At 39.6% G+C, this 23089-nt stretch overlaps 3 protein-coding genes across 4 annotated transcripts in view; 2 read left to right on the top strand and 1 right to left on the bottom strand.

Annotated features, from left to right (window-relative positions):
- trim9 (tripartite motif containing 9) overlaps positions 1-11078 on the top strand; it is a 45711-nt gene extending 34633 nt beyond the window's left edge. The window contains exons 7-11 of one of the 2 annotated variants that reach the window (XM_038728756.1): positions 991-1129; positions 3406-3444; positions 4617-4920; positions 5630-5792; positions 6313-11078. In XM_038728756.1, coding sequence (XP_038584684.1) covers positions 991-1129; positions 3406-3444; positions 4617-4920; positions 5630-5792; positions 6313-6390 — 723 coding nt within the window. In that variant the 3' untranslated portion in view covers positions 6391-11078. The remainder of the gene's footprint in view (positions 1-990; positions 1130-3405; positions 3445-4616; positions 4921-5629; positions 5793-6312) is intronic. The other variant, XM_038728758.1, reaches the window with a different exon arrangement.
- A 534-nt stretch (positions 11079-11612) lies between these two features.
- On the top strand, positions 11613-22951 carry pygl (phosphorylase, glycogen, liver). Its single transcript, XM_038728721.1, has 20 exons — positions 11613-11923; positions 12528-12629; positions 12749-12827; positions 13296-13399; positions 14177-14308; positions 14921-15032; positions 15300-15382; positions 15604-15741; positions 16299-16391; positions 16715-16861; positions 16974-17137; positions 17697-17811; positions 18057-18158; positions 18804-18951; positions 19998-20056; positions 20167-20308; positions 20451-20658; positions 20757-20891; positions 21082-21148; positions 22228-22951. Exons 1-20 carry the CDS (start codon positions 11681-11683, stop codon positions 22414-22416), a joined length of 2562 nt encoding a protein of 853 aa, XP_038584649.1. The 5' UTR covers positions 11613-11680; the 3' UTR covers positions 22417-22951.
- The window catches only part of LOC119910257, a 17249-nt gene continuing 17102 nt past the window's right edge, over positions 22943-23089 (bottom strand). Inside the window, 1 exon segment of the mRNA XM_038728755.1 lies at positions 22943-23047. Within this exon segment, the coding sequence (XP_038584683.1) occupies positions 23020-23047 (28 nt within the window). The 3' untranslated portion in view covers positions 22943-23019.

Raw genomic sequence — 23089 nt, 5'->3', positions numbered from 1 at the left:
GGCTGTTTGTGTAACTGTCTTAATGACCTTTACACTTTTTAGAACTGTAAATAGGTGAGCCTGTCAACTTAAGTGCTTTTTAATGAGGCTAAAATTGGACAACAGTTGCTAACACTCTTCTAGACTCAGAGCTTCAGCTAAACACTCCCTGTGCAATGCGTATGGTCCAGCAGCTGTTTGTCGAGGCATCCAGTCTTTTTATTTAGAAAAAAAAGCAGCCAGTGACCTTAAGTCAGTTTACTCTCCTCTCTAAAACCAGCTGGTTGTCCTTTTAGTTCACTCTGTGTTCTGTAATTGTCTGTTTGCATGAGCCTTCATCCTGTCGTAATTATAACTGTTCCATAAGAGGGTGATCATTTACATCCAATATGCCAACAGAATCACCAACTCCATCCGCTAACTGTTAATTGGTAGGCAGTCGATGCCAAATTGTGTTAAAGCTTGAAGAGATTTTGTTGCAGTTTTTGCTGCTAGATCATCTCAGAACTTTATTTTATATTCTGTTGTGTTTGCATTTACTCTATTACTAAAGTTATTTTGTGTGTTTTAAATGTGTAAGTGTTGTTTTAGTCTTTACAATCTGCCATCCAGTCTTTGCAACGCTTAAACTTGAACTTTATTATTTGGATTATTTTTATGTCCTACCTGTGTACCTACGCTTTGCCTAACAACCATTTGCCAAATTGCAAAGGAAGTTTTCTCTTTCTCTTCTCTACTCTCTGACTCAGGCCCGCCAACGCAGTGCCTCGCTGAGCTTGGCGAGTTGTGTCCCCATGTCTATTTATACTCCAGTGTGGGCTGCTTCACCCACGCCCAGTTGTACAAACTCACACTCTCACGTATTATGCTCACCGGCAAATCCAAAAAGGACACTCCTTCAGAAGCAGAGCGGGCCGGGTTAAAAAAGCAGGAGTCTCTGTCTGTCCTGTGTCACAATTACACACTTGATGTATATGCCAGCTTAACTAGAAGCACTGTGTGTCTTTACAGGAAGTGTACGTGGGGACAGAGACCATCTGCACAGTGGACGGGCTCCACTTCAACAGCACATACAAGTCCAGAGTGAAGGCCTTTAACGCCAGTGGAGTGGGCCAGTACAGCAAGACACTGATCATGCAGACCTCTGAGAGTATGTTAAGCATCATCCCCTCCTACCATTACATGTGACTGTCTATCTTTAAGGAAAAATGCACTGTCAAAACAGAATTCATTCATTTATTCCTCTGATCTCTGATGTTCTAGTCAGTATTTAGAATAAAGTTGTAATTTTCCATAAAGTAAGAATCCGGAAAGAACCAAGACTCAAAGTCTGTGTTGCCAGTAGAATAGGCTAGTGCCTCTCCAGTGGCAGGACTGAACTCAATCGCCTTCATGTATTTGTAATTATGAAAAGAAAACTTTATCTCAAGTTTACAGCATTTTTCAAAACAGTAGGTCTGAAACAGACATCAGCCGACATCAGCTTACTGCAGATTTATTAGTATCAGTGTAAATGTCGGCCGATAAGTGAGAAATTGTAGTATAGAAACAGCAAACTAGGTTTGAAGTAATTTAGAAACAGTGTCACCATTACACAGTTTGTCCACCAGAGAACAGAAGCTTATTTTTAAACATTTCAAATCTCGTGCTTAGTATTTATCTTGGTCACAAGTCTTACAATAACAAATCTAAGGGATCGGTATCAAGATTGTTTTTTTTTTGTTAAGAAATTTAGGACCTGCTATTGCATTACTATCCAATCGTTTAAACAACATTAGTATTGGCCTCATAATTCGTTATCAGTTGAGCTTTAGTCTGAGGCGCCGGCAGGCATGGAGATCTGTCCCAAAAGGCCAGAACGGAAAGACTGGATGCTGAGGCAGGGAAGTGAGGGGGTAATGTTCACTGGGTGAGCTAATGAGCTTGTGAAGATCAGGTGACTGACTGAAGTAGGAAAGGCAAACTGACTAGAGACAGAATATTGCAAGTGATATTATGAACTGGTTGTAGCCATGACAAAGAGAGGAAATAAAAGAAACAAGATAAATACAAGGACACAGTGTACAAAACTCAAAATATGAAGTTAAAAGATAAAACAAAGCCAAAGGTAGTTCCACAGCAGAAGGACATGACTGAATATACGTGTTACTCTGTGTTTCTTATCTTTTGGCACATTTCCAAATGTCTGCCACATGCTTGTTACTGTATCCCTGTGTTGTGTATTGTGCCCAAAAAGGTTTGACACACATTTATTTGCATGATCAGAAAGTTTATTGGTTACATTTCTATTGATTTCGTGATTGTTTAATGCTATGATGAAGCATGGCACACAAGTGATTGGCCATGTAGCGTTCGGATAGCTGGTATTTTATCACAGGTCTAGGGACAGAAATAGTATAGTTTCGTAGTTACTGGCATTTCATGAGATCACAGACTAGAGTCTTGGCTCAGTTTCCTTCTCCTTCTTGGGAATTTGCTGTTCATTAACAGCAAATAAATCTTGACTGAATTCACGAAGATCTTAAGAATAATAAATTGTTGCTGCCAGACTAACGCCTTGCATCTTCAGAGAGACAACTTCTCAGAAATTTAGGGGAAGAGAACTTATGTGGCTGCTTCCATGGCAATTTCTTTTTCTTATTTCAGATTGAAAACCATGCATTTCAAGCACCCAAGGGCCGTCAAACGTCCTCATCCTCTTTTATCTTTCATGTAACACAAAAAATAATAACAGTAAAAGCCTTTCAAAATGTCAGTTGCAAGGTTTTAACCCAAAAGCAGCAGCAGGATGTGAATTCTGTTCAAGGGTGTGTGTTTGAGCTTTTATACCAGGTACATCCAGGAGCAGCTGTTTTGTGATTAATCCATCCACGTGCTTGCTTTCCCATTAGTTAAATGCTGCTCTGCATATAAGGGGAAGCTTGTCATCCATCAGTGGACCTGAAAGGCCCAGACACCTTCCCTTATTGACAGAGAGAGCACTCATCAGCTGTTGGAGGCTGTAAAAAGTGACCCAATAACTGAGACATTTTTAGTATTTTTGTAGATATCTGACATCTTTCAATCTGACCAGTCTGTGCTTTGATTTTTGTCAGTTTTATTTCTCCCCATGGAACGACGGAAAAGCATGAATTTCTCCATCAGAACGGTGTTTCTCTTTGTCATCATATTCTTGTTCTTTTCAAGTCTCCCCTGATCTGTTTCTAGGAACTCTTTGGTTTTGTTTTTTGGGATCTCCCCAGTGGTGTTTAGGCCACTAAGTTGAACCAGCTTCCGTGATCAAACCTGCTTTTTGCCCTCTCCTCCATCCCTCCCAACCCTTCTACACTCTGCTTCACTGCTTCGCTACGCTCTCCTCCTTCTCCCTCTTTTTCTTCCTTTTTCCCTCTCTTCCTCTACCCCCCCCCCCCTCATTTCATATTTCAGCTGGACTTCCCCCATGCGATATTCAGTCTTTAGGCACAGGTATGGATGGCTCTCATTGCTGACTGTTTCAACTCTAATCCCCTCCTGGCCATTTCCTCTTTCATCAGTTCGGTCTTCACCCTCCAACCGGCAGGTGGGCAGTTTGCTGCTCTGTGGGCTGCACTTATTAAATGCTCAGTACATGCTTCTAATAAATGTCTTTGCTTTATTTCCTTTGGGAAATAAAGCCATGTAATGAAACTTTATAGCACATAGCGACACCAATGAAGTCCAGTGGAGCCCATCTAAAGCGCAAACGTCCATCTGTTAAACGCTCACATTCCTCGTTATAGAGCTATGTTACTATATTTTCAACCTTGAGTCAAACAGTTTGCAAAACTGTTAGTGTTTGATTTAGCCTGCTTGCAGTGTAATGTGTTGTAAGAGCTCAGAAAAGATAAAGGGTTAGTTCACCCAAGTTAAAGAACAAACCCCTGGTGATAACAGTCCAAGCAGGTAGTTGTGATTTGCTGAGGTTTGAATTCTACACCACTAACCCAGTTCAATGAATGTGAATTGACCTTTTGCTTGTGGTGCATTGGAAAATTAAAGCAGTATTAAATGTGTTGGGGGGTTTGCCACTTGGGGGCAGCGCAATATTTATATATTATTATCTTATAAAGTTTATATGGCAAACAATTAGCACATAGTTGCATATTTACATATTCAGTAGACACAGAACAACATTATAATTCATTTGGAGTTGTGATTCTGTGCACCTGGTATATGTAAGTCCATGAGCCATCAGTGATGCAGAGTTTGCACAGTTATCATGACAACTCCCTTCACTGATAAAGAAACAGCTAGTGAGTTTGGATTTACTTAGCTTTAGTTGTGTTATCTAGATGTCATAAACCCACACCCATCTGGTGTTCCTAGCAGGTGAAAACAAACGGCAATTATTATATGCAGACTGTCTGACACAGGTGTGATATTATAAAGAGTATTATTAATGATTAAGAGTTATAAGTTATAAGTTAAGTTATATAGTATGTTAAGAATGATTAATCATAATAATCATAATTATTCCTTTCATTAAGTATTTACAGTGTAACTTCACCTCATCTAACCTCCAGCCTAGATTCATGTCACCTCATGATCATTCTATCAGGTCTTGCAGTCAATATTATTGATGCTAAACTGTGTGTGCTGCTATTCCCGTATGTGTGCAGTTGCTTGGTTCACCTTTGACCCAGCCTCCGCTCACCCGGACATCATCCTCTCCAACGACAACCTGACGGTGACGTGCAACAGCTATGACGACAGGGTGGTCATGGGTAACTCAGCTTTCTCCCGCGGCGTTCATTACTGGGAAATGACCATTGATCGCTATGATAATCACCCGGACCCGGCCTTCGGGATCGCTCGGGGGGACGTCCTGAAGGATGTGATGCTGGGGAAGGATGACAAGGCCTGGGCCATGTATGTGGACAACAACCGCTCCTGGTTCATGCACAACAACTCGCACACCAACAGGTAAGGGATCAAAATAATAAATAATACTATCTTAATATTCGAATAACACTTTTCAATACATGTAACAAAGTGCTTTACAACAATCAATGTTCAACATAGACTCACACAGTATCATACACAGTTGTGTGCAACATATAACACATAAAGTCCATGTACAAGTAAAGCAGAAATGAATTATGCACATATAGTAGTTTGAATTAAGTGAATAAAACGCAAATCATGCAATATACAAGTAATGGAGTAATAAATGACCCATCACACATTAAAGGCTATTTTGTATAATTGAGTCTATAAATGAGATGAAACCAGGAGGAGACTCTGCAAGCCTGATCTCCTCTAGTAGACTGTTCCAGAGTGTAGGGGCCCTGACAACAAAGGCGCTGTCTCCTTTGGTTTTTAGCCTAGACCTTGGAATAGGTAGCAACGCAAGTGATTGTCCAGTACTAATGTAGATGAAGAATGGAAGACAAAAGCCTTTAGAGAACTAAAGCTATCAAATAAATGTAGTGGAGTAGAAGTAGAAAGAAGTAAAAAATGAGTAAGAAGCACCTCAGAATTGTTCATAAGAACAGTACTTGAGTAAATGTGCTTATTTGCTGTTTACCTCTGCTAACACAGTACAGCTACAGGATGGGAGGACATATATCCTGCAAGATGTTATTTTACATGAATATTTCTTTGGTTAATTTCTATCTGTGTGATCATGCAGGACAGACGGTGGCATCAGTAAAGGATCTACTATAGGAGTGCTGCTTGACTTCACACGCAGGATCCTTATCTTCCTCATCAATGATGAGCAGCAGGGTCCTGTGGCTTTTGAAGGCTTGGAGGGCGTCTATTACCCTGCTATCAGCATCAACCGAAATGTCCAGGTAGTAAAGAAGAATTATATGTTTTAAATGAACTGGGGAAAATCACATTAAATTTACAGTAACTGGTAAAGATGTATGCTTTTAAAACAACTCCAGGGGGGTACTGTTTTATAGCTTGCCCTAGCTTGCCCTTGTGCTAAAGATTCACCCCCCCTGAGCAATGCTGCAGGCGCAACAGAGATTTTTACTTGTAGAAATATCACATGAGTACAATTAGAATTCATTAAAACTGCTTTTCCAAGTTTTACAAATGTGGGCTCGAAGGATTAAACCTTGAAAGAGGAAGCTTCAAAGACTCAACAACAGTTAGTTGCTGTGAATTTCTTATTGCTCTCAGACAGTTTTCTCATTCTTAATGCTGTCTCTGGGTGATGAAAATAAAGTGTCTCAAAGACAAAACTCCCCAGTTACTAAGGAAACAGTTCAACAGCTCCACCTGCAGGCTTAAAATAAAAAAATCAAAGCTATTTGCCAACATTTATTAACCCATATATTTGTATGTGCATGTGTTTTTCTCCAGGTTACACTGCACACTGGATTACCCATCCCTGATTTCTACACCCCTGGGGAGGCTGATCCTAATGGCTCTGTGTGCTAAAGACTCACCACTACCCACAATGGTTGGGGGAAAACCTCTCCAGGATTTCGCAATGTTCATCCTGCCAGTAAATAACTATGATCCCAGCCTCACCCTCTCCTACCCAACTCGTCTTGTCCCCCTGCCCCATGACTCTCTGTTAGAGGCCCCATCCAGCGCTGAGCCATGCCTTTATAATGCCTAAACCTTGGACACGTGGACCATCTGCAGCACAGTGTCAAAATGTACAGTGCAATCTGTACCTTGTATTTTGACAAAATGCAGATAATTGAGGAACGTGAAATCGTGTTGAGAAATAATTGTGATCGCAAGCTGATGGACGTGGTATTATTGGCCGTGATCATAATATGTACGAAAAGGAATTGTTTGACAGTTATCAGTCTATTAGCTTAGCTTAGCTTAGCATAAAGCCTGGAAACATGGGGAAACATCTACAGCAGCCTAGCTCTGTCCAAAGTTCTACCAACACTCTAAAGCTCACTTATTAAATCATTATATCTCATTTGTTTCATCTGTACAAAAACAGAAATGTAAAAACGATATGTTCTGGTTTCACAGGCACAAAAAATAGCAACAGAACTGCTCATAAAAACACAACATAACATGTTAATACGTGATATTTAGAGGTTCTGGTATGTGGATTTGTTACTTTTAGACAGAGCCAGACTACCTGTTTACCTTTCTTTCCAGTAATTTAAGCTAAACAGCTGCTGGCTGTAGTTTCATATTTAGCATATGGCCATGAAAGTGGTCTCGGCCCTTTCATATAAATCGTGCCAAGAAAGCAAATAAGCACATTTCCTCAAATATTGAACTACTCCTTTATGGTTGTTTTGTAAATGAGTTGACTTATTAAAAGTATCCCCTGTCATAAGATCAACTTACAGTTCAGTATATTTTATTCGTAATTCGGATCCTTATTTCCTAAAAAGCAGTTAATTTCAATTTTATTTATATAGCACCAATTCATAACAGAAGTTTCACTTTTCATATAGAGCAGATCTAGACCGTACTCTTACTTTACAGAGACCCAACAATTCCCTCCATGATCAAAACTCTCTTTTAACAGGTAGAAACCTTGAGCAGGACCAGAAAAGGTTATAATAGTAATAATGATAGCAATAACAATAATAGCACTGATAATAATTTGTAGCAGCGGGTGTCGAGCTGGAACATGGGAGCAGTAGGTGGCTGGCAACCACAGATCCAGACTCCACAGCTCCGGAGGCAGAAACACCTGTAGAAAGCAACAGAATGACAGAGAAGAGGGACAAGAAAACACAAAACTACGAGAGAGAGAGAGGAAGTCAAGTTCGTAACATGCATTAATGGGTTAAGCATACAGATGGAGCGGGAGAGGAGGAGAGAGGAGCTCAGTGCATCATGGGAAGTTTCCTGGCAGTCTAGGCCTATAGCAGCATAACTAAGGGATGGTTCAGGACTCACCTAAGCCAGCCCTAACTATAAGCTTTATCAGGGGAAAGTCTTACTCTAAAATGTGGAGATGGTGTCTGCCTTCTGCACCCAAACTGAGACCTGATTCCACAGGTGAGGGGCTTGATATCTCAAGGCTCTGGCTCCCAATCTACTTTTGGAGACTCTATGAACCACAAGTAACTCTGGGGTTCTGGTGGGGTAATAAGGAACTATGAGCTCTTTATGATAAGATGGTGCCTGACCATTAGGAGCTGTGGAGTTAAAGGACATATCCTGATCAAAGATACTCCCAGCCAGATTTCAGTAAGACAAAATAAATCAAAATGATAATCTGATATTAAATCATTTACTAGTACAGCTTTAGATGAAAGAGAATTCCACATTTAATTCTCCTATTTTCTTTGGAAATGTATTTATTATTTATTTGTTCTGGGTAACTGCTTTAAAAAGGACACATTAACAAATCAAAAATCCTGTGTATTTCTTTTCCTGCCGTCAGTCATGAACATCCTTACACAGTGAAATCACCAGGGGGAGGATGAGAGGTGTTCTTTTTGTGTTTGTGTGAATGTGTGTGAGGGGGGTGGATGGGTTGAGACTTATCAGCAGCTGCAACGATCCCTGGACGAGAGCAATAGTCTGATTCTCAGCCGCGTCCCTGTCGTACCCTCATCCGTGTACATGAGATGCTTTTCTTAGTGGCTTAGCTCATGTGAACCTTCTGTATCGTCTGTAAAAAACTATTTCAAAATACAGCTTCAGCATATGAAATGCTACGGGAAGCAAGGCCTTCATGCGGCCTCTTCTCTGCGGTGCAGCTCTTAAAACAGGAGGGGCGGATTTTGGTCTGATGTATCATAAAAGTGGGATTTTCTGTGCATTGATGGATGTTGAAAATGGTTTGAAGATGATTGTGTTGTTTGAATAAGGTGCTACAGCAGCTCGCTTCATTCTGGCTTTTTTTACTCTAGGTGACTGAATCCTGGTAGTTTTGTAATATTGTTTTTGAAATGATCTATAGCAGAAAAGTGTATAGCTAAATACTGTAACTTATTGATGTTCAGAGTTTTTCAATGAGAATTCATCATTATTCCTTTATTTGATGTATACTTATTACAGAAAGAAAGCAACTGAATCTTTTTGTCGCTTTAAAAATGTGGTCTGGAGTTTGTTCTTGAATTGAAAAAAGGCTTTTCAGTAATCGTGAGAACCAGTTTATGTCCTACTAAAGCAACTGGAAAGGTGGTGATGCACTGGGATGGACTTGTGGCGTCGCATTTGGGCAACAGCCTCCTCAACAGGCAACAGTGTCAGACAGAATTTTTTAAAGACCAAGCCATGCTAGCTGTTATGTGATGTGTACTAAGCTACATGCTAATGTTGTGATGCTAACATGCAGATGTTATATGCAGGTTTGATGTTTACCATGTTCACCATCATAGTTTTGCGGATTAGGTATTCTAGATTAGTTTTAGTATTGCAGGTAAAGTATTTGACTAATTTAAATATTGACCTGATGATGGAGCGAGAGAAATTCATTTTTATTAAAATTCATCATGATGAGAACATGAATGTGTGTACCAAATTTCATGGCAATCATTCAACAGACATCTCACTGAAAACCAAAAATTCGTTCAAACTCATGGTGGCGAGGAAAAGACAGATTATCACCAAAGTATGTTATATTCATCTTCTGGGGATCATGATTGTCTGCACAAAATATCAAAAAGCAATCCCTCCAACTTTGTTTTGATATTTTAGTCCCGAAAAAAGGTGGCTTGCATGGCTAAAAAATGTTTACTTACTGGCAGCAGCAACTGAAGTCAAAATGTGGAGAGCTCAGTTTGAGGGAACTGTTGCCCTTCATGTTCCCTGTGCATCGTCACCCTGATACATACAGTACATGTCTAGCATTCACATAAGGTGCTGTCCTGTGTTTGAGCTTCATGGGTGTGCCTTTTCCCCTCTTCAATACCCAAACAATTTATGAAACTTTGCTACAAACCAGATTCATTGCTTCAGCAGAGTCAACTGTAACATCTGTGATGCCTGACTTCGTCTGCTGCTACTTATTTTTTCTATCGGTAAAAGGGCAAACTCAACAATAATCATGTTTGTTATGGATATAATAACCACAGTAATGAAGGGAATATTACAGTAAGGTATGGCAAGGTGTCTTTCATAACCTCTAAATACTCTGTGATTTTATTTCTTTTCTCTTCCCCCAGGGTAAAACTGATTGTAAATGACTGCACACAGTAAACTATATGATTTTTATTATGTGCATGTGTGCTGACAATGATAAACTAAACCAAGTTGCACGGCCTTTGCTGCAAAGCTGCATTCAAGCTTTGATTAATGCAACATTTAATTGCTGTATTTTAGGGTAAGCCTTTTGTCCAGCCGTAATTATAATACCACAGTACAAAAGCAGCCCGTTCAGCAGTGGGTCACTGAGCAGTGAGAGCTTCCTTTGACTCATACAGAGACAAGTGCAGCCATTATCACAGCATTACACAACCTCAGATTCCAGGACGAATAAACAAAATGGCTTTAATTCAGCAAAACAGAGACAGAGAACACGTTAAAGGGATTTTCTGTTTATCCAGTTGGATGTGACACACGTTACTTTTCAACACAAATTATCTTCTCATGGAACATTTTCTGTGTGAATATGGGAAGCCATATCAACATCTGTACTACATACACGAGAGTGCTGACATTAACAAGTGTGTGATTGTAACATTTATTATTTCTAAACCAGTTAAATACACTTTGATGATATTAAACTATAGACCCCGGGATGATTTAAAGTCTATCATACAGCCTCGTCAAAACTTTATGAATTATTAAAAGCTTACACAGTCGCTGGGCGACACTGGGTGTTATATCTCCAAATGTACAGACATATATGTGTGTGGGACTGAGTGTGTGTGAGTATGTGTTAGCTGCATTATAACTTTATTTTACTTTTAAAAGTGATTATTTCTGCCCTGTTTGAGCCGAGGTGGAATGTCATCACTCGATATTATTATTTACAGTGATACTGAAATACGTCTATGGAAAATTTTATGAACATAAAGTGAACATCGTTTTTACTATGATTTAATGATTTAATGATTATTATGATTGTTATGATTCTATGTCTATCATTACCACGTTACTGCTATTATTATGATGATCTGAAGTGTAAAATGGGCCTCTGTGTTTTTTTGTATGTGTGAATATTCAATAAATAGGTGTCAACAAGGTATTATGTTGCCTGGAATTTGTACTCCTACGTCACAGGTTTCTTGCAGACTGCATCAGATTCTCTTCCTGTAAGCCTCCCATGGTTGGCTGCAGAGAAGCATCTCCATGGCATGATGCAGCCACCACCATGCATCACACTGGGGATGCTATGTTTATGATTAATGCAAACTGACAGCATTAATTATTTAGAGCTTTTATCCAAAGGGCTTTACACTTTCCCGCTCATTCACCCAGTCTTACACAACAATCTAAGTGTAAGTGTACAATTGGAGTGTAAACAATAAGTCAAAATAACATTGTCACATCAATTTGAATTAATTGATGATAAAAATTAGTTAGAAGTGTAAATCCTTGAAATTTGTGCCAACCTAAACTGCACAAAACTTTCATTCCTTCATATCTGTAGTCTGCACCTCTTCCTGCTGCTCAGCATTGCAGCTCGGCAGGGGCTGGCCAGGGAAACACCCTCCCCCTGCACTCACCAATGAAAAAAGCAAAAGGAGGAGACTCTTGCATGAAAAACTGCCACCATCTTACCTTTCAACTTCACTTCCAGCCTGCATACAATTACAGTAACTCTGGACAAAACTGCCCACCCAGCATGGCGAAACCTCTCACAGACCAGGAGAAGCGCAAGCAGATCAGCATCAGGGGGATTGTAGGAGTGGAGAATGTTGCAGAGCTGAAGAAGGGCTTCAATCGTCACCTGCACTTCACCCTGGTGAAAGACAGAAACATTGCTACACCCAGGGATTATTACTTTGCCTTAGCTCACACTGTGAGAGATCACCTGGTGGGGAGATGGATCAGAACACAACAGTTTTACTATGAAGCAGACCCAAAGGTAAAGATCAGATGTTTCAGTGTCAATGTGAAACTAAACTAGATCGCATATTGTAAATATACACTCCACATGCACTTCAGAGTATGATACAGCTGCAAAACATTACAAAATAGCTCTAAATACAGATAATTTTCATCTAAAAGATGTTCCTTGCAAAACAGAGAAACATTTGAAAGTTGTTTTGAACTTCCTTGTTCTTTAAGTACAAATATATTCTGCTCACTTAAACCATATTTCATTCTACCTGCATGGTTTGTGTTTGTTTTGAACAAAAGCCATAAATGCATTCCAAAGAGCACATGCTTTCACATGTTGTTACATTTTTATGGGAATTAGTTTTGTGCAATGTTTTTCTGTTGCAATAAACAGTCTGGACATACAGGAAGCACAGTATTTTAACATCATTGGATCATGTTTAAACTGCTATTTTGTGCAAGAAAAGGTTTGCTTGTTCCAGTTTTACTGCCTAGTGTGACTCGTTCAAACCACTATCAAAGTTTATCACATTTATTTGCAGTTCATCTTTAATCTATAAAGTATCTGAAAATATGTAGTGTGTGCAAAGAAACGCTGTGTTTCAGATTTTTTATTTTTACATGTCCAGAGGGTGTATTATCTGTCTCTGGAGTTCTACATGGGCAGGACTCTCCAAAACACAATGATCAACCTCGGACTGCAGAACGCCTGCGATGAAGCCATCTACCAGGTCAGACATAAATTTAAAAGAAATAGAGGCAGCAACAAGCACAAATGCACATGTTGAACACACAAAATGAGTTTTGATAACCTGTTAACAGTAGGCTTATATGTTTCCTTCTGCTGTAGCTCGGCCTGGACATGGAGGAGCTAGAGGAGATGGAGGAGGATGCAGGCCTGGGGAATGGAGGTCTGGGCAGACTGGCAGGTGAGGGAGATCGAGTTAAGGAGACAGGGTTTCATTATATCCTCACTACTCTAAACAATTCAAAGTTACTGGAAAAATGGAGAAGCAAGAAAAGAAAAGGCTTTAAGACCAGTCATTTCCCTACATCTCTATTACAACAATACTCCATTATAATGCTAGGGATTTTTTGGCAATTGCCCAATAAATAGACACTGTGTGTCTATTGAACTTTTGAAGCAACTTGCAGAAATGTTGCAACAGAATGTATAAATGAACATTTCACTTCCCCCACTAGCACCGTGCATTGTGTTCCTCAATTCCGTGCTAAATTTTGTAATTTCATTTTATATCTAATTGTAAAGTTTGTGAGGATGTAGCAATAGCTCTGTCTGTAGGGACTTGGGAAATGAATGGTGGCCAATTCAAGTCCAGAATTGTATGAAGTGTAGACTGTTAACTAGAGAGGTGTCTTCTTTTTTCTGCACACAGCATGTTTCTTGGATTCGATGGCCACCTTGGGTCTTGCAGCGTACGGTTATGGCATCCGATATGAATATGGAATCTTTAACCAGAAGATAAGAGATGGATGGCAGGTAACTGCAGCTACAAACATATTTTCTACTAATTTAAGTTAATCAAAACACCTGCTGTCTTTAACTTTCAAATACAGTCTTATAAGCTTAATTTGACCTAAAATGACAAGATATCTCACTACAGACACACCTGTTTCTCTCTCAAGTTTATAGATCCTGTTTTATCTTTTACTTTGAATTTCAGGATTCCTTTTCAGGCCATGCTCATGCTGTTAGGAATCAAAGTGGAGCATGACCAAAGTAGATATGAATTAGGTCAGAATACATCACAAGTGAATCATTAACAGTGAGGCTTGTGGTCTGCACCCCTTTAACAACACTGCAGTGGTGCAAGCTCCTGGCAGAAGCTGGTTTTGGTTGTAATATGAGAGCACAAAATAAACATTGCGTATTTTGTGATAAGAGATCCCCAAACTAAAGACTTTTGCCCTTTTGAATTCTGCTGGTTATTTGCTGTTGCAGTGTAAACATGCACTTCTGAACAATGAACTGGATTACCTATCAAGTGTTTTCTCATTGCTGCTAGTGGACAGTAAATGTAGCTGATTTTATTCTGCATTTTACACTAAATCTAATCATGGATCTGTTTGGGTTTGACATAACATTGTAATCATTTGATCACAAAAATGATAATCACCAAAGGGAAATTATTTTTCTTACCTCCATCTACTACAAGATGTCAGAGGTCAGATAAGGTAGAGTTTTGATGTCTTGCTTGATTCTTCTTCTCTATTATATTTAATCTTTTTATCTTTGACCTGGATTGACCTTTTGTAGGTGGAGGAGGCAGATGATTGGCTGAGACATGGAAATCCATGGGAGAAAGCACGTCCTGAGTACATGTTGCCAGTTCACTTCTATGGACGAGTAGAGGAGACGAGAGATGGCACCAAATGGGTCGACACTCAGGTACCGAAGATGTGTACAAATTACAGTAGGTACTGAGTAGACCGGGGCAGGGGTGTCCCCTGCCAGAGTCAGAAGGTGATAGGTAGTTGGCATGTTAGTATCATGGTTGCATTACCAATCATTGTGAAGTGACTTTTAACAATTGTTAATGGAAAGTCACTACCACAAAGAGACACAAAACAACTAGAGATACAAAATTAGTACAAAGTGACGTGATGCAAAATGACTCCAAAAAGTTGTAAAACGACTACAAAGTGACACAAAACAACTACAAAGAGATGACAAATGACCAGAAACGACACAGCCGTTTGTCTTGGGGTTTCGCTGCTATGTAGAAGGGGTGGGGCTCCTTTTACACGTCTGTCCAGGGGCCCACTGTCTCATAAACTGTAGTTTATTTGACACTATTAATAATAATGGACAGTTTATTATTGCCAAGAACCAGGGCTTTACATGTGAGTCTTAACGCATGTTTACTTTAATTTTGTTTTCCACATTTTAGAAGATTTTAAACCTGCCTCTGTGTAAGATTACTTTTATTTTGCTTTTATTTTCTAGGCTTTTATACTGTGTCTTCCTGCTAATTTACTGTTTTCACTTTTATCTGTGCAGGTGGTTTTGGCGATGCCTTATGACACACCCATCCCTGGCTATATGAACAACACTGTAAATACCATGAGGCTGTGGTCCGCTCGTGCCCCCAACGACTTTAACTTGAGAGACTGTGAGTGATGAAGCCATTTTGACCATTTCTAATGAAAAACCACTTTTGCAAAACAGTCTTTGCTTTCAGTTTTCAATAGGAAAACCTTGCAAGAAAGAAGGAAACTGCTGCAACGCTGGTACATTGTGAAAAGATGTCTGTGTTACAAAATAGCTTAAAGTTTTTTTTTTAGTTAAATTTTTTACTTTAAATTACAAAAACTATAAAATTAAATATGTATGAAATTTAGTGCCAAAGTAACTAAAATGCATTTTTTACTGTCTGTAGTTAATGTTGGAGATTACATCCAGGCTGTTCTGGACAGAAATCTGGCAGAGAACATCTCCCGTGTTCTCTACCCCAATGACAATGTAAGTTCAACATACATTATGTCATTAAGCACATGTTAATGCATCTATGCAGCAAAATCCCACAGTTATACTGATGGGTGCCCGATAATGCCTGAACATTTTGCATCACAAGGTCATCATCTTCCACAAGAAACGCACTGATAATCTCTTCTGTCAAAAAATGTCTACTGTACTAAAATCAAGACCATAACTATCTCTGTGGTCTCTCCTACATGCTGTAGTTCTTTGAAGGAAAAGAGCTGCGCCTGAAGCAGGAGTACTTTGTTGTGGCGGCCACACTCCAAGACATCATCCGCCGCTTCAAGACAACTAAAAAGGGCGCCCCGGGCCGAACCTCTTTTGAGAGCTTTCCAGACAAAGTAAGCTGCAAAATCAGTCATTTAGCTGGAGCTCAAGAAGTAAGTGTCTGTAATGGAAAAGTTACTTATTTTCTTTTCATAACCTCATTTATTGGCCAGAGGGAATCAGATAGCCTCCTGGTTTAAGGCCTGTAGCATACTCAGAAAAAAGAAATCGTGTTTCATATATTATGATGAAAAATAGATATTTGCACCTCTCAGTCAAATGCGTTATTGGCCTGAAAAGTAAATTTGTTACAGCAACTGCAGACACATCTTTCATATCACCAAGTGAGGAATCTCTGTTAAGTTAGAATTCGTGCAGATAATGTTTCAGATATTAAACGCCTGCAGCCCTGTGTTTTTCCTTTTAATGTTTCACAGCTGCTCCTTTAATCCTCCATCTAATAACACAGAAAGTAGGATAGATTTAAAGTTAACCACTTACAACCAAACTGTAAAATAACAGAACCAATACCTCATACAACAGACTCTCCTGTTATTCAGTTAGCTGAGGTAAAATCAATAACAAGGTGGCAGATAAACAGTGTCACTACATCATGCCGTGTCGTTTCCAGGTCGCCATCCAGTTGAATGACACTCATCCAGCCATGGCCATCCCCGAGCTGATGAGAATCTTTGTGGACATTGAGAAACTTGACTGGGACACGGTGAGTGAGAGACAGATTTGGTAGATCAGTGTGACTTACAATGAGCTTAGATAAGGAAATCATGACCACAGAACCACAGAACTTGACAAATAAAACAGAACAGAAGTGTCTGTGTTGCAAAATATTCATGTGCAATGCTGAAAGTTGTCAGCCAGGTTAAGAAATAAAATCCAGGCACGCAGAGGTGGTTTGGTGGTCAAGTAAATTAGCACAGCTAGGGAAGGAAGAAGGCAAAATATTAAGTAAGAAGAAAGTTGCTTTGTTCATAAGTAATTAAATACAAAGCTCAAGTGTCAAAACATAAACTGGCCCCTCCTCTGTAGGCCTGGGACCTCACTAGGCGCACTTTTGCATACACCAATCACACAGTCCTCCCCGAGGCTCTGGAGCGCTGGCCTGTGCAGCTGCTGGAGAAGCTTCTGCCCAGACACCTGCAGATCATCTACCAGATCAACCAGGTCCACCTCGACGTACGTACTGTAGCTCAGACACTGCAAAAAGAGAAATAAGTTAATGTTCTTTATGGACTGAACGTATCTTTGACACATGAATCTGAGATCCTAAAGGCGTGTCTGTTTACAGAGGATTGCTGCTCTCTATCCAAAAGACATGGACAAACTGAGGAAAATGTCTCTGATTGAAGAAGATGGATGCAAGAGGGTGAACATGGCGCACCTGTGCATTGTGGGATCTCACGCTGTTAACGGAGTAGCTGAGATACACTCCAACATCATTAAGACTGAAACGTAAGTCTTCTGCTGATGACACACCACTTCAAAAATGTGTACAAAATAACGGAAACACAAAGTAATGTACAATGAAGCAAAACACTATGGGCTACAAAGACCAAGCTATAGCTCCATTAAACAATGGAACAAAGAAAACAGTGGTCGAACTGCGTCAGCAAAAGGAAGCTCCGTCCAACTGAGCCCATACAAAGTGGCACATGGTACTCCTCGTGTTTTTGGAAACATTAGAACAAATGTCTGTTTGCATTTTAATTATGGTGGAATGTGAAATAACGTGGTTTTGTACATAATTCTGTTCTATGTGTCTTTGTATTGTGTCATTGTATTCAATTTTATTTTACTGATATGGACCTACGTGTCTGAAATAAAGTTGACTGATAATACATACAAAAATGGGCAGCACGTGATATATTAACAAGATGAAACAAAAATGCTGGTATGTTCCTTTAACTACCTGGTACATATATGTACATTATTCAGATGTTTCCATTATTTTGTCTATGAGAGACCAAATTAAGTTCTTCCTCAAGAACATTTCACCATTTTTCTCTTACAGATTTCGTGATTTCAATGAACTAGAACCGAAGAAATTCCAGAACAAAACCAACGGCATCACTCCCAGACGCTGGCTTCTGCTCTGCAACCCCGGACTGGCTGAGCTTATAGCTGAGGTCTGTTTGAGGTGCCTGAGCAATAAATGAATAAACAAACGACTGCCAAGAGTTGTTGTAGTGGTTAAGACCCCTGAATCCTCATCAATATATACCCCAGCTGTCATATCAATCTTGGCATAGCATATTCTGTGTTTGTTTGTTTTTTACACCACTTGTTCCAGTCAATGTATATAGAATAAGAGGTGGTGTAGTAAACTCAACAGTTTTGCACATATTTTATTGTGCCCTTTAATATCTTTCAGGTCATTGGGGAGGATTATGTGAAGGACCTCAACCAGCTACAGAAGCTGAATGACTTTGTTGATAATGCTGCCCTGATCCGTGATGTATCCAAAGTGAAACAGGTAGAGTGCAAAGTACTGTACTCAAGTAAATGCTCCGTATTTGTATTGCGCCTTTCTTGTCTTTTCGACCACTCAAAGCACTTTTACACTACATCACATTCACCATTCACACACTGAGTCTAAGTGCGCAAACAGAAATTAACATTCATACACATTCATAGACTGGTGGAACAGCTTCTTCATACCTGTTATTCTGATACATTTCAGAGGGAAATAATGATTTAAAAAAAATAAACAAAGCATAATAAGTTAAACCACATTAAACAGTGGTTTCCATTGGTTTCCTAAAAAAGGTCTTTCGTGGCATGGTTGCATGATGCTGTTATACATGCATAGTGGGCTTTGTTCTAAATGTCCTGTTGCACCACGAATCCATGCAGTTTAACGTAAATAGCACCAACCTAGTACCTGTATCTGTGTACAGTTAAAAAATATATAATAATAACGCTCTTGTGTAATTTGCATGCCATTGCAGGCAAACATTACAATCAGTTTTATGTGTGCATTGCAGGGTTGCATTTTGCAGCTCTGAAGTCCAAGTGAAGTAAAGTACGTGTCAGGACAGACCACACCTGTGATTCAGCAACTTCACCTCAATGAATAACTCATTTGTTGCCAAGTCACGTATCGCTGATTTCCTTCCAGGACAACAAGGTGAAATTTGCCCAATACCTGGAGAACGAGTACAGGGTGAAAATAAATGCATCCTCCATGTTTGATGTCCACGTGAAGAGAATCCACGAGTACAAGCGGCAACTCCTCAACTGCCTGCACATCATCGTCATGTACAACCGTATGTGAAATCCCTTGTTATTAAGTGAAGGTTTCACAATCCATCACATAATCTGACATGTACTAATGTGGAAGATTCCCGACCTGACCAGTGCTCCGAGCAAGTTAAATCAACCACATGCATCTGCCATTTAAATCAAGTGTGGTCTTTTTCCATGCAATCATCAGGCTGTGATAATCAGGAAAGGAGTTTCATGAGCAGTTCTGTTTTGTGCAACATGCAGTTTACTTTGATGCTTAGTTTCTTTGCATCCAAAACCTTTACCTTTCTGGGGACTTTTCCCATCAAATATGTCATACCTTTCTATAGTACATTTCATAGAAAACTGGCAATTTAATGTCCTTCGCATAAAAGATGAAAAGATATAAGTTAGTAGACAGACCTATCACCAAACAATCCATGCTACAGCCATGCTAGCCCAAGAGCTGTAGCCTAATTGCTAATATTAGCATGCTAACATGCTGAAAAAATGAAATGTTAAGCCTTCACCAAAGTTATTACAATTCATCATGAGGGGAACATGAATGTTCATACCAAATCTTGTGGCAATCAATCTGATGGTTGTTGAGACAGTTCACTAAAAACCACACTTGTCAATCTCATTGTGACACATGAAAAGTCAGGGAATCACCAAAGTCAGTAGGATCCATCCTCTGTAGTCATGGACATTGCTATCCTTGGAGCCACATTACCATGGCCAAAAACAACACATAAAATGTTAGGGAAAAAATGTAAAACCAAAGTGGACACAATTCTAATTAAAGGCATCACTTAAAAAGTAAGTTTTTCATTTAAAACAGGCCAGAGTTGGAAAGTGACTACAATCAACCAGAAGGTTTTTCCATGTGTGTGCAGCATGGAAGCAAAATGCAAGGTTCATATGACTTGAAAGAAGTCATGGTATGTTAAAATCAACTCGCTGACTATTTGTAGTCTGTGTAGACATGACAAAGGGTACTGGTATGTGTTCATATTTCTGTATTTATATTGTTTTTGTTAAAACTGCATCACTTTGAAAGCCTTTGTGTCCTTTTTTGTTTCCCAAGGAATCAGAAAGAACCCCACTGCACCTTTTGTACCACGAACGGTGATCATCGGGGGAAAGGTACTGGCTCAGCCAAAGCAGACCTGACAAACCGCTCAGATTAAGTCCAATAAACAAGAACGGTGAAGATATTTTTGTTTTAGACTGTCACCCACTGTCACCCTCTGCAGGCTGCTCCTGGGTATCACATGGCGAAGCTAATCATCAAGCTGATCACCTCAGTGGCTGATGTGGTAAATAATGACCCTGTGGTGGGAAACAAGCTGAAGGTAATCTACCTGGAGAACTACAGGGTCTCTCTAGCAGAGAAAGGTACATTCAGATAACTTTCTTTGACACCTGCACATTTTTGTTCAAAAACATGTGCATGTGCAAAATTCTCATTTTAAGGGTTCATTCATTCATAGTTCACCAAAAATGTAAATCTTAACTCGGGTCATCTGCTGTTCCTCAGTGATACCTGCCACAGATTTGTCAGAGCAGATCTCCACTGCTGGCACTGAAGCCTCAGGAACAGGGAACATGAAGTTCATGCTGAATGGAGCGCTGACCATCGGCACCATGGATGGAGCCAATGTGGAGATGGCTGAGGAGGCTGGGGAGGAGAACCTGTTCATCTTTGGCATGAGGGTGGAGGATGTGGCTGAAATGGACAAAAGGGGGTAAATGAGTGTATTTTATTGTTTACTTTTGTATTATGTCTCTATAGCTCTTTTTAAGGTGTTAGAACTACATTAATTATGGGCTTTCCCCCCCTTAGATATGATGCCATGTCGTATTATAAGAAGATTCCTGAACTGAAAGAAGTGATGGACCAGATTACAAGTGGATTTTTCAGCCCCAGAAATCCAGAGCTTTTCAAAGACCTCACAAACATGCTCTTCAACCATGACCGGTAGGCAAGATATATTCTTTACTTTCTGTTCTGAAATGCTGTAGCCCAGTTTAAGCTATTTATCTCCACCAACTTAAAAATGTTTAATTCTAATGATGGATGTCAAACTTCTGTACACTTTATGGCTTTTTTTTTTTTGTTAACTTCAAACTGTCAGAATTGATTTACTTATCCTCTCATATCTCTTCAGTTTCAAAGTGTTTGCCGACTTTGAAGACTACATCAAATGCCAAGGGAAAGTCAACAAGCTCTATCAGGTAACATTTGCCTCAAACACACCTGGGGCCTGTACTACTTAGTGAGATTAGTGGGTTAGCCATCTACCTTTAGGCTTTACTCAGGTTTTTCCGGTGTCACGAAGCTGGCTCACTTTTAACTGGGATAGATCACCATGGTAACCCATACCACATGGCTAACCTGCAGGTGTTGATGTGATTCAGAGGATTAGATCAAAACCATCATTCCCGACAGGATACCGAACAGTGTTGATGCGTTTTACAGTTTTATTGCATCACTGCAGCTCTGGATAACACAAGGCAACTTTGTGATGAGAGTTGGAGATGAAAACTAAACCCTGTCTTTTATTAGAAAAACAGTCCACACACTGTTTATTATCAGACAGTCCGCATCAGTCATTAATCACTTGCTTTGGCAGCAGAAACAGTCTGACATTAATTATGTGCATCACATTATCATAATAGTAAATAAAGTAAAAAAAAATACTCATATATAATCATTCCTGTTCTCACTTAAAGACTTAAACTCATGGACTCAGGAAATTATTTATATTGTGTCTACAGCTTCTTATTTCATTGTAGTTATTTGATTATATTGTATACATTTCACCTCTTTGAATATCACATTTTGCTGTCTGTATCACCAAATTTTCCGAAAGGTATCTGATTTCATAGTTTAAAGCTCTTTCACATGAACAGGCTCATAGCTGGATTGGAAAACCCAGAGTTAACCGAGCCAGCTGATAACCAGCTTGGTGATGCCATGTGTCCAGGATCACCAATGTTAGGTTCAGTGTAGCAAGGTAACCCAAAGAGAACCAGACTAAGTTGGACTTGTGTGGGTTCAGGCTCCCAGATCTTTTGCAAACTCTTGCTATGGATTAAATATTTCTGCTTTGGTGGGCTTTGCTTATTGGAGCGTGCCAGACAACCATCCGGGCCTACATGTTTCTTTTACTTAGTTTTCTTTTTTGTTTTGTTTTATTTTACTTTCTTTTTTTCTCATCTTTTCTTTTATAATAGTAATGATACAATGTTTTTAGGCCGGAATCCATCAGGACATATAAAACCTATAATAAAAATGTTTTATTTTTCTCCAGAATCCACAGGAGTGGACAAAGATGGTGATCAAGAACATCGCTGCAACAGGAAAGTTCTCCAGCGACAGAACCATCACACAGTACGCCACTGAGGTGTGGGGCGTCGAGCCGACTGACCTGAAGATCCCGCCTCCGAATGAGCCGAGAGAGGCCATTGAGGAAACGGCCCGAGCTCTGAAGAAAATGTGAGGCTGCTTCACTAACGAGGCCTACCTTCATGTTTACAAATCATTTATTGTTCCTTCCCTGCTGTGCCTTTAACCTTAACTTTACATATCACTGAACCTTTTTCAAGAACTTGAAAGAGCGTTTCAGAAATCAGATCTGCACGTTTTCATTTTCTGAACACTTTTTACTGTCACAACACCTGAGTCAAGAACATTGCATTAAAACGTGTCTGTTACAATCCTTTAGCACAAATACATACAATAAACCACAAGTCAGTATGGAGAGCCGAGAAGTCAAATACTTCATACTTCATATTTTACATTTCTGGAGATCAGGATTGGTGAGGCTGCTGCATGTCAGGAATTCAGTAGTAACTGAGCAGCTGACTAAACTGTATTTTTAACTACATTAAACATAGACTGAAACATTTCTAAGACTTATTTGCATCTGTATCAGTATCAACTTGACTAAGGAAAGGAACAAAAAACTTCACTTGTGATCTACAGTATTTTGTCCGAGTGTTGAAATAAAAAGGTATTCTGCCATGTGAGATAAATTCTTGTGTTTCTGTTTTTATTCACACACACACCGAGCAAAATGAAGACTGCAGGAGGGAGAGCCAATTTACTGTCTCAGGTTTTGAAGAAATTTCCTGCAACAAAAACAGATGAAATATTACAAAGTTTCTGAGGGT

This window comes from Micropterus salmoides, unplaced genomic scaffold (genome assembly GCF_014851395.1).
Source record: "Micropterus salmoides isolate LMB-PRFRI ecotype aquatic unplaced genomic scaffold, ASM1485139v1 Ms_hic_scaffold_19, whole genome shotgun sequence".
In the NCBI taxonomy this organism is placed as follows: Eukaryota; Metazoa; Chordata; class Actinopteri; order Centrarchiformes; family Centrarchidae; genus Micropterus; species Micropterus salmoides.
Note: the sequence above shows the minus strand (reverse complement) of the source record. Positions and strands in the feature narration are given on the sequence as shown.

Excerpts from the sequence above, each read along its gene's own strand:
- pygl (XM_038728721.1), top strand. The coding sequence starts at position 11,681 with ATGGCGAAACCTCTCACAGACCAGGAGAAGCGCAAGCAGATCAGCATC. Across the intron at positions 14,309-14,920 it reads CCAAATGGGTCGACACTCAG|GTGGTTTTGGCGATGCCTTA; the intron begins GTACCGAAGATG and ends TTATCTGTGCAG. Across the intron at positions 15,742-16,298 it reads TTGAGAGCTTTCCAGACAAA|GTCGCCATCCAGTTGAATGA; the intron begins GTAAGCTGCAAA and ends TGTCGTTTCCAG.